We start from the raw sequence: 11,599 nt of genomic DNA on the forward strand, positions 1-11,599 counted from the left end.
ATGTTTACCATAAGATTTTATGTGAGAGTTTTCTGTAATCCTGTTTTGCTGATTTGTTAAGAGATCTCTATTATAATGTTGTTCTTATATAATGGAAATTTTTTTCCATTCGTAGAAATAGAACTTCTCTTTCGTGTGTAAGTTACACTAAATCTTCGTGTTCTTTCTATTTATTTATGTTTCAGTTCGTGATTTCTTGATGTTGATTTTAACGTTGAGTGACTTAATAAATCTGAAATTTATGCATGCCTCGCCTCCAGTCTGGACTGGTTGGAGTGGCGAAATTGTAAGTGTTTGATTAAAGAAGTTAGGTAAGGAACACACTTGTCTATGCCACAATTCAACGCGTATATGCTCTTCATTTCTCAGATGCACACACAGTCTACAACTGAAAAAATATAGATAAAAATAAGGAAAGACGGTGACAGGGAGAAAACCATGTCTCAAAAGAAATTATGATTGGATGGTAAGTTGGCATTGTTTGTGCCGCAAGTCTAGTTTCACATTCATGAAAGGGAAAGAAACTAACTTATCGAAGTTTTGGCATTTGAAGCAGTAGCTTTTTTTGACCGCCATCGTTTGAGTCATCTATCACCCTAATAACTCCTCAAAGTCTTGGTCTTTGATGCTTGAATGCGAAAGTATGCAAAGAGAAAGGAAGAAATGTGAAGCTGTTCCATCTTCCACAGAAGGAGAGCATAGGCATGGATCTGAATCTCCAGATTTTACTGCTTAGTCTTTTGTCAATAGTTGCAGCAGTATCAATGGCATTTCCCACACTAGTCCGGCCAGGTTGCATGGAGAAGTGCGGAAATCTGAGCATTCCCTACCCGTTTGGTGACAGAGAAGGATGCTTCAAGGATCCTATTTATCTTATTACTTGCGATGCACAGCAAGATGGATCCTTCAAACCTTATCGAGGTGGTCTGCGCAGCCGTGAGGTTCTTGATATAAGACTGCTAGAAGCTCAAGCCACTTGGCGAGGTGAATATTATGCTTATGAATGCTTCAGTGCTACAGGAGAAACAACATCCAGGAAAACCAATTACCACGATCTAACTGAAATTCCTTTCAGCTTATCAGCCAGCCGGAACAAGTTCACGGCTATTGGTTGCGACACCGTTGCTTACATAACCGACCAGAAATCCTTTACCACTGGCTGTGTGTCTCTGTGCGATAGCATAGATGGTGTGAGAAATGGAACTTGCTCAGGATTTGGTTGTTGCCAGACTTCAATCCCTTCAGGCCTTGATCTTTTCAATATGACTCTTGGGAGTGTGTATAATCACACTAGGATCTGGCGTTCAAATCCTTGCAACTTCGCTTTTGTTGCTGATCAAGATTGGTTCACCTTTGAAATATCAGATTTGGGTAAAAGTTTTTTCAATTCAACCATTCCGGTGGTGATGGATTGGACAATTGGGAATCAAACATGCGAAGAAGCAATTCATGATTCAAAATCTTACGCTTGTGGCCCGAATAGCTATTGCTATGATTCGGAGAATGGCTATGGTTATCTATGCAGATGCAACAATGGTTTTGAAGGAAACCCTTACCTCCCTCAAGTAGGATGCCAAGGTAATTGTTCAGCTCCATTATATGATTGCATATTGTTATGCGTGTTTCTTGAATTTTCTATATGTTTTGAAGATTGATATAATCCAAATAGGAAGCTCTTTTATGATTGCCCCTTTTCAAGTTATTCCATCTATTCACTATAGAGACTGTACCCCAAAGGGGAGAGAGAGAGAAAAAAAAAAACTACTATGAGCTTTACAAGAGACCATCCCACTTTGAATCAATTGTTTCGAAGATGAAAATTAAGCCACCATTAAATTGGGTTCTTGAATTCTTATAAATGTTTCAAAGATTGCCCCCTTGTGTTGGTCTTTGCCAACTAATCAGCTAATCTCTTGGAGGTGATTAGTGCGATTCTTGGTTAAATAGTTCTTTTTTTTGGATGAATAAAAACTTCTCTAGCAAAAGGAAGAAAAAGGAGGGGGGGGGGGGTTGGCAGACATAGCTAGCAAAACTACAAACAAGGAACCAAGCCAAGAAAGTAGCAAGGCAAAAGAACTAAGAATAGTTCTTTTTTTTGGATGAATAAAAACTTCTCTAGCAAAAGGAAGAAAAAGGAGGGGGGGGGGTGGCAGACATAGCTAGCAAAACTACAAACAAGGAACCAAGCCAAGAAAGTAGCAAGGCAAAAGAACTAAGGCCTTAGCCCATACAAGGAAAATAAGAATCTACAATCCCCCGACCCCCCCCCGAGGACTTGTTGACGAGTGCCACTACAAAGTCTTCCTCAAATTGGTGGTGCCCTTTGGTAGAGCAATTATTGCTACGCCTTAAGCTCTAAAGTGGGGGGGGGGGGGAGGGGGTTTCGAGTAGAAAGAACCCCCAAGATTGTTTGAGATATCCGGAAAGGGATAGGAAATGGGTCTAGGGTTGAAAGCAAATGGAGATCTGGGTGGAGGGGGGTTAGAGTGAGGGGGAGAGAGCGGGAGGAAGGAGGCCCGACCAAAGGGTGGTGGGCCGAGAGGTGGATGAGGGAGACAAGAAGAGAGGGAAAGAGAGATTGGGCTGAGACCAAGGAATTAAAGGAGCAGAAGAGAAAATATAGACAAGAGGAGAGATGGGATGAGGAAGTCTGGGCCATGGAATTAAGGTGGGCCAAGGAGAGGCGTTATAAGGGAAGAGAGTGCCGTTGGGGGGGGATGGCCAAACTGGGGCAGGCCCAACCGGAGTGGAGGGGATAGTGAGGCACAAAGAGGGAAAATGAGAGAGGGTAAGGGGTTTGCAAGCCATGAGATAAGGGAGGGGAGATGACAAAGGCAAAGGAAAAGGGAGGAGGAGTCAGGAGAGCAGGTGAAGGGGGCAGTGGGAAGGGAGGCAAAGAAGGGACTAGCAAGGGCATTAGAAATAGGGTTAGAGGTAGGGCACGCCTCAAACTATTATGATTCAAAAGAGGAAGCCACCACCAACAAAGGTGAGGTGAGCAGTAGCAGGCAAAGCGGAGCAACAATGTTGCGAGTAGAATAGTGCGATTGGTAGGAATGTTCACTAGCAAGGACACAAATGAATTGTGGGGTAGATTATAAGCTATGGGCAGGGAATTTTTTAGGGGGCAGCAATGGCCGATGGTAGAATTTAAGAGTATGAAGAGTATCCTAAGGACCAGTAGGAAATCACCAAGGGGCTTTCAAAGTTTAACAGGGTTACAACAGATTGGTACAAGGGCTAAACCTATACTCTACTTGACCCTGCTAGGGCTACTTAGTTTATACCCCAAACATGCCTTTCAAGTTAAAAAGTCAAACAAACTTGGACTAGGCTCAGGACAAGTTTGAACTAGTTTGGGCCGAAGGGTTTTGTTGATATCCCTGATATTTCCGATATTTCCCTATTTCTTCCTATTTTCTTGATATTTATTTTTAGCCCATATAGTTTTCATATGTTGCTAATGGATTGTTCATCTTTGTGATGCGATATTGGATTTGAGAAGACATAAATGAATGTGCAAATGGATATGTTAACTCGTGTCATCAAAATGCTAAATGCAATAATTTGTTTGGGAGTTATACATGCTATTGTCCAAAAGGCTACCCTGGCGATGGATGGAAAAATGGGACTGGTTGCACAAAAGACCTACATAAAGGATATCCATCATTACCAATTATTGCAGGTAATTTTCTTTTTAAATTTTAAACTCAATCTTCTTGAGTTTTTTTTTTTTTTTTTTTTTTTTTTTTTTTTTTTTGGGATTTGAGGTTCATCCAGGTCAACTTTTACACACCTCGACTATATCCTTAGGGGAACTTTTTATAATTAATTTAGGCCCAAGGAGATTTGAAACTCCTACATAGAAGCGTTGGTCTTTTGCCAACTGAGCCACCCCTTGGGGTTATCTTCTTGATTTGTTGTTCAGGGGAAAATCCTACAATGATAAATTTTACATGAAAACTATACATACTTCAAACCTAGCAAAGTATTTATTAACCCATATGAAGGGATTAGTGAGTTTGCACTTGCATGATTATGGTAGTACAAATTTATCTCATATAAACTTAAATGTTTATATTTTTTTTTTATGCAGGTGTCACTGTAGGAATTACATTTGTATTTGTTTGTGTTTATTTTTCATATTGGGGACTTCAGAGGAGAAGAATCATCAAACGCAGAGAAAAATTCTTCCAACAAAATGGTGGTTTGCTATTGCAGCAACAAATTGCTTCTCGTAAAGGTGTCACTGATATTGCTGGAATTTTTACCATAGAGGAGCTCAAGAAAGCTACCAATAACTTTGATGAAAGAAGGATACTTGGCCAAGGAGGGTATGGTACAGTTTTTAGAGGAATCTTATCAAATGGGAAAGTAGTTGCAATTAAGAAATCCAAAGTAATGGACAAAGGACAGATTCTACAATTTATCAATGAAGTTGATATCCTTTCTCAAATCAACCATCGAAATGTGGTGAAACTCTTGGGTTGTTGTTTGGAAACAGAGGTTCCATTGTTGGTTTATGAGTTCATATCTAATGGAACCCTTTTCATGCATATCCATAATGAGAACCAAGAATTGTCTATCTCATGGGGAAACAGATTAAGAATTGCTGCAGAAACAGCTGGAGCATTATCATATTTGCACTTTGCTCATTCAATACCTATCCTCCATAGAGATGTCAAGTCTTCCAATATACTTCTTGATGATAATTACATAGCTAAAGTATCTGATTTTGGAGCATCAAGATTGGCTCCTTTGAATGAGACTCAAGCCACAACATTAGTTCAAGGGACCTTAGGTTACTTGGACCCGGAATGTTTTCATACCGGACGACTTACTGACAAGAGTGATGTTTATAGCTTCGGTGTTGTCCTTGCAGAACTTTTGACAGGACAAAAGTCAATTATATCAAAAGGAAATGAGGAACATGAAAGTCTTGCAGCACATTTGGTTTCTTCACTGCAGGATAACAATCTTTCTCAAGTTCTTGATTACCAAGTAATGAATGAGGGAGATAGAGAACAGTTAGAGGCAGTTGCCTGGCTTGCACGGAGATGCCTCAAGGTTAAAGGAGAAGATAGACCAACAATGAAAGAAGTTGCAGTAGAGCTTGATTCATTAAGAATATCTTCTGAAATCCCATGGATACAGCACAGACATGAGGAAACTGATAGCTTTCATGGTGGACCATCAACAGATTTCTCTGCTAGGGCGACTGGCCGACAATATTTAGGAGATTCTACCTTGATATCTTTAGAGATTCCACGCTGATCTTATTCACTGCTGAGCGATCTTTGTTTATTTTATTAGAGTTCTTGACATGGAATCTAATTATATTAAATAATTATTTTATTTACGTTAATTTGATTTTAACTCTACTAGCAGAACCTCATGGCCAATAAACCATATGCACCACGTCACATTATTTATGCTAGCTACTATTCAACTCGTCTTCCCCCCCCCCCTCCTCCCCCCTTTATTAGGGCCTGTTTGGTTACATGAATCCAAAGATTTCCAATCTCTGGATTCACGAATGGGAGATTTATTCCTGTTTGGTTGTGTGGATCCCTGGATTCATGAAATCTAGAGATTCACGAATGGGAGATTTATTCTTGTTTGGTTGTGTGGATCCCTGGATTCATGAAATCTAGAGATTCATCTTTTTACACTAAAAATGTGAATCTGTAGATTTATGCATATGAGGTGAAATCCAGAGATTTCATCCCTACTTTAAAAGCTTTAAACATTTGAACCATGACTCAATAAATGTTTTTTTTAGAATGAATCTACATATTTCATTCCAAAGATTCAGGCTAACCAAACAATTAATTTTATGAACCATGACTCCATAGATTTGAAATCTCTAGATTTTTTAAATCTTTAGACTCAAGTAACCAAACAAGCCCTTAAATCATCAAATCAATCACAGGCACAGAAATTTAAAGGCTTAAGGGATTGCAAAGGATTGAGAAAGATGTGAAAGGGAGACTTTTAAACTTCAAACCTCCTCGGTCTTACTATCTCTATGTGTGCTAGAATGCTAAAATTGTGCCAATACACATCCACAACGATTCAACTTTGAATAAATAGAAAAGAGACATCATTCCCTTGAAGGCAAAGGCAAAGTGGGGGCGAGGGGACCAAGCATCAACAAAATTATGAGTGCCCATGAATGATACATTGATATTATTTATGGGTACTTCAACGTCAATTGTCACATTCATAAAAGGGAAATTAATGTGATTATACTAAATCATGAAAAGCAATATTCTGAGAACCGTAGATTTCTCCAACGAGTCATCAGCAATTAACAATCAATTACTAATGAGCTATTTTTTATAAAAATAAAAAATAATGAGTCATCAAAGTTTTCATCATTAATGTCCTCATCAAACAGGAATTTCAGAATCTCTTTGCAATACACAAAAACAAATACAAGGACCACTTACCTGATTTTAGGTTTTAAAAATGTAAGAAAAGAACACAAAAGCTTTTGTTTGTTGTGAAGTATCTTCAATGTGATTTTTGGAGGGTGATATAAAGATTCATTTTATAATTGAGGTTACAAGGGTAAAGACAGTCCCACAATTTCAGTCATTATCATATTAGACTACGAGTTCACTTTTTATATTATTTTTCGAACGAAGTCATTTTTAATTCCCAAAAAATATTGATTGTTTTTTTTTTTTTTTTTTTGGATTAAAGCAAGATAATATATTATAAATAATAAAAATTAGTTTATGGAGAATTAATATCTAAGAAATCTACACTCCAACTTTTCATCATGAATATTGACATATTTCTTTTACCTCCAATCAGAAAAATTTAGTGAGGACCAATAGCTGTGTTTGTAACTGAAATATCATTTTCCTTAACTACAAAAAAAAATACAAATACTAAATTATCATTGATTTACTTGTTAACAAGGTATTGAATATGGATTTTTTTTGTTGAATAAGGATATCAATGGGAGAGGTTTTCAATTTCCATCACCAAATCAATGGGAGACTTTCAGAGCTCAGTATATAATTATGGAATATAATTAATTTATGTTTAAAGCAACACTATCAACTTATTGACTATTTTATCATTTTGTAGGAGCTTGAATCATCTTATATTTCTATGAATTTTATTTTTAGTTTACTTGTGATACTTTTATGTATTTTATTATTATTATTATTATTATTATTATTATTATTATTTATGAATTTAAATTTGATGTTTTAGGTCCAAGGATAAGACCAAAGGCTAGGGACAAGGCCAATTAGGTTAGGGCAAAAATAGGGTCAAGCAGGGCCAAGGACAGGACCAATCAGGGTCAGGGCCAAAGATAGGGCCAATCAAGGTTAGGGACAGGGATAGGGGACATGGCCATTTAGGGCCAACCCATCCCGACACGGCCCAATTAGGGTCAATTAGGGCGAGAATGGGCTTGGCTTGGCCCTGTAGGGCTTAAGGCTAGGGACAATAGTCATTGGCCCTAAAGTAGGGTTAGAGGGAGAATGGGGTCATATTAGAACATATAGGGTTGGGCTTGGGATTGCAAAAGCTTGGCCCAGCCTGTCCCTATTGCAACCCTACTTGTGTTACGTTATCTAGGTAAATATTCTTAGACGGCATAAGAGAGGTTTTGTAGAAAACTCTCAACTCTCTGCCTGCTCAGAGAAGAAAAACATAAGCTTATTGAAACCTATGATGTCACAAGGTCACGGATTTGCTGCCTAGGGGTAATTACTAATTAAGTTGGTTCAGTTCTGTTTAGATGTGTATCAGTAGCCAAAAAGCTCACCTTGAATGGAGTACATATAATAGACATGTATGAAAATCGTTAAGTTTTACGCCATTAAAAGAATTGAAATTGGATATACTTGAAGTACATAATCCATACAACTCTGGAGAAAACTGGGAATGGCTTATATATATATATATATATATATATATATATATATATATATATATATATATATATATATTGGTGAAATAAAAACTTCCATTGAAAAGAGATTAGTGCTGAAAGCACTTACAAATAGTATCTATTATACTACTACAATCATCTGCCTATATGGCTGCAAAGTTTGCATACTTTTCAAAAAGCAATTGGAGCACTGAGTTGGGAAATTCAACATATTTCACATATTTTGTTGTGTTAGCCAACTCCATTAATCTTGGCAATTCGTCAAGAGGCCACTTTTCTGTTGATGGCTATGGTAAGAGCTTTGTAATCCGATGGTGGTTGGGCCAAATTTCGTCTATTTTTATCCCTTTTCAGTAGCTTTATCCATCCCTTGCTGTAGGGCAAAAAGTATAGCCTTCAAAATCCCTTTAGTCTTCTTTTTTCCAAAATTGACAGATTATAGGTGTCCATCTCTGCATGTCCCAATGCTCCAACTTGTTACTCTTAGCTGCTGGTGAGGTACCCCTGCACATATCAAAATCTTTTTATTAGATTGAGAAATATACATGCACCAATTCCTTTCTAGTTCATCGAAAGCAAGGTTATTGAACCGATTTGCATGATTAATCAATGATGCCCTATCTTCATTCCTCTCTAAATTCAATGCCTTAATCCAATGATTGGTACTCTGTAACACCCCCATTGGGTTGGGTATTTTTTGATTAAACACCCTCTCATTTCTTTCCTTCCAAATGAAATAACATGTTATTATGCCATCGTGCATAGTCTTTACTCAGTTGTGAGAGCATATCATGACAGTAATTGATGAGCGATGAATTCTGCCAGTTTTCGGTGCGTAACCCCAATGGTCCTGTAGCATGGATTCTTTTTCCCCAATCACATGAAATAAAAATATGACATATTGTTTATTCTGATTTTTCACATATTGCACATTCCACATTCATGTTTGACCATTGAGCGAGCTTGGCTTGGACCGGTAATCCTGCATTTAACACACGCCAAAAGAACACTTTAAATTTTGAATGTATTGGGAGTTTCCACATTTGGTTCCACCAATTCGCAAATTGATGGTCATGGGTCCAAAACCTTTGTTTAACTAATTCTTTAAAGGCCTGTTTGGTTACATGAATCCAGAGATTTGAAATCTCTGGATTCATGCATCTGCGACCCGTTTGGTTGTAAAAATCTCTAGATTCATGAAATCTAGAGATTCACATTTTTACACTAAAAACGTGAATCTGTAGATTTATGGGTAAGGGGTGAAATCCAGAGATTTCAAAAAAGCTATACATTTGCACATTCACAAAAATCACGTCGATCAAATAGTTTTTTAGGATGAATTCACAGATTTCATTCCACAACCAAACATCTAATTTTATAAATTATAACTCCATAGATTTGAAATCTATAGATTTGAAATCTCTAGATATTTGAAATCTCCAAACTCATGTAACCAAACAGGCCCTAAAGGACAGTCTAACTGTAAAATCTCTATTTGGAGAGATTAACGAAGACCAAGAGTCTTCATGATCCGAATGAGAGATGGAGTGGATTGTAGATAGCGAGTTTGAAAATATCTCCCTGTCCTGATTTTGATGTTGTAGTGCTGCCACCATTTCAGCTACTGTTTGGTTACATGAGTCTGGAGATTTCAAATATCTAGAGATTTCAAATTTATAGATTTCAAATTTGTGGAGTTATAATTTATAAAATTAGATGTTTGGTTGTGGAATGAAATATGTGGATTCATCCTAAAAAACTATTTGATCGACGTGATTTTTGTGAATGTGCAAAAATATAGCTTTTTTGAAATCTCTAGATTTCACCCCTTACCCATAAATCTACAGATTCACGTTTTTAGTGTAAAAAGGTGAATCTCTAGATTTCATGAATCTAGAGATTTTTACAACCAAACGGGTATAATTCTCAGATTCATGAATCCAGAGATTTGAAATCTCTGGATTAATGTAACCAAACAGGCCATGTCTTAGGGAATCTCAAATCCGGGCAGATTGCGAGTTATCAAAATTCATGTTACCCCTAATGTGCGAAATATCATTGAAGTGACGAACCGGTTGAATTGGCAAAATCTCCTCGAAATTTTGGCGAGATTTCACCTAAAAATTGCCATTGGGGTATTTTTGGTCATTTTGAGCCCAAGTTTGGTGTCTACCCTAATTTGACCTCAATATTTGGTAAATTTGAATTATTTCCTATATATTCTTCCATTTAAATTCTCCTCCCTAGTCACATTTAATATGTTACCTTATGGGGCCTAAATCATTCAGACATAATTGGAATGATTACCCATTCACCTTGAAGATTCTATTACAAAATCCCTTTATAATTTAAGTTGTTTTCATAAATTATTCCATGTATATACTTTCCCCTAACCACATTTGGCACGTTCGACATTTGAGTCCTAAATCAGTAGAATATAATTGGTAAGATTACTTGTTAATCTTGAAGTTACTATAAAATTTCTTCCTAATTTGAATTATTTCCAGAAATTATTCTATATAGATTCTCCTTTATAATCACATTTAGCACATTACCTTTTGAGTCTGGAATCATTGGGACAGAATTGATAAGATTGTCCATTGATCCTAAAAATTCTACTTAAAAATCACAAGAAATTTGCAAAATATCGATATTTTGCCGATATATAGCGATATATCATGAAAATCAACGAGAAATAGCAGATTAAGTTTGGGTCCTTGTTTTGGTTCATGGAGAACCGAAACCACCGAATATTCGCCGAATTTGGCCCCTCATTTTGACAACAGTTGATTTTCCATTATTCCTTCTGCCTTAAGAACTGATCTCTGAGAGAAAGAGACTAGGGGGCTAGTAAGAGAAGGGGCTTGGGAATAAAGATTTAAAAAAGGGGAGAAACTGTTTTCAGTTTAATGGAAGAAGAAACGGAGGAAATACACTTCCTCTCCTCCCTAATAATATCCATTTTGTGTTTTTGTTTTTCAGTTACCTGCGGTGTTTTGGTAATTTAGTTTAAGGAGGGCATTTATGTAATTTGATTTCAAACTTTGAATCACGTAAATGATAGGAAGGGTATTAATGTCATTTGGTGAATCAAATGAAGGTATTATCGTCATTTTCCTATTCCGAAGTCATTTATGTAATTTGAAATTCAAATTTTAAATAAAAGTAAAGGCATTTGGGTAACTTGTTATTCATGTGTGGGTGACATGTAATTTATGTGATCAAGAATTTTGCCCCAAATATAACATGTGTGTGTAATTTGCTCTAAAAGTAAATCACTCAAACAATGATATTGAAGATTGGTCAAGTCAATCTTTTACACATATACTTCTCTAAGCATATGCTTCTTTTATAATGATTCACGAATTCTAGTCTGGTTCATTAACATATACTTATGGGGTTAATAAATTGGAGCACCATAGCCGAAGTCATTCCCAAATACCATTCAGTTTGATTCTTTAGGTTTCTGTTATGTAAATAGATCTGATAGTATATTTGTTGATTATCTTGCTAGAAGTTCCAAACAGTTGTGGCAATTCCACCCTCTTTCTTTGTAAATCCATCACTTTATGCCTCTAAGAGAATTATTCTAGTTAATATAATCTTTATCTTAACAAAAGAAAATTGTTTACATTCAAACCTCTGCGGGCAAAGCCCAATATATAGGTTTCAAATCTATCT

General features: G+C 36.7%; 1 protein-coding gene across 1 annotated transcript; it reads left to right on the forward strand.

The window, feature by feature from the left end:
- Nucleotides 1-583: 583 nt before the first annotated feature.
- On the forward strand, nt 584-5,376 carry LOC149016483 (wall-associated receptor kinase 2-like). The gene is made up of 3 exons (XM_089155833.1): nt 584-1,578; nt 3,506-3,685; nt 4,097-5,376. Exons 1-3 carry the CDS (start codon nt 705-707, stop codon nt 5,272-5,274), a joined length of 2,232 nt encoding a protein of 743 aa, XP_089011959.1. The 5' UTR covers nt 584-704; the 3' UTR covers nt 5,275-5,376.
- Nucleotides 5,377-11,599: the final 6,223 nt, after the last annotated feature.

Source organism: Hakea prostrata, chromosome 5, assembly GCF_041222555.1.
Source record: "Hakea prostrata isolate BN-2017 chromosome 5, UWA_Hpros_2, whole genome shotgun sequence".
Lineage (NCBI taxonomy): Eukaryota > Viridiplantae > Streptophyta > Magnoliopsida > Proteales > Proteaceae > Hakea > Hakea prostrata.

What these genes read in the sequence shown, in the direction of transcription:
- LOC149016483 (XM_089155833.1), top strand. Translation starts at nt 705, where the DNA reads ATGGATCTGAATCTCCAGATTTTACTGCTTAGTCTTTTGTCAATAGTT. An exon ending in CCCTCAAGTAGGATGCCAAG is followed by an intron (nt 1,579 to 3,505) that starts GTAATTGTTCAG and finishes GGATTTGAGAAG; the next exon opens with ACATAAATGAATGTGCAAAT. An exon ending in ATCATTACCAATTATTGCAG is followed by an intron (nt 3,686 to 4,096) that starts GTAATTTTCTTT and finishes TTTTTTATGCAG; the next exon opens with GTGTCACTGTAGGAATTACA.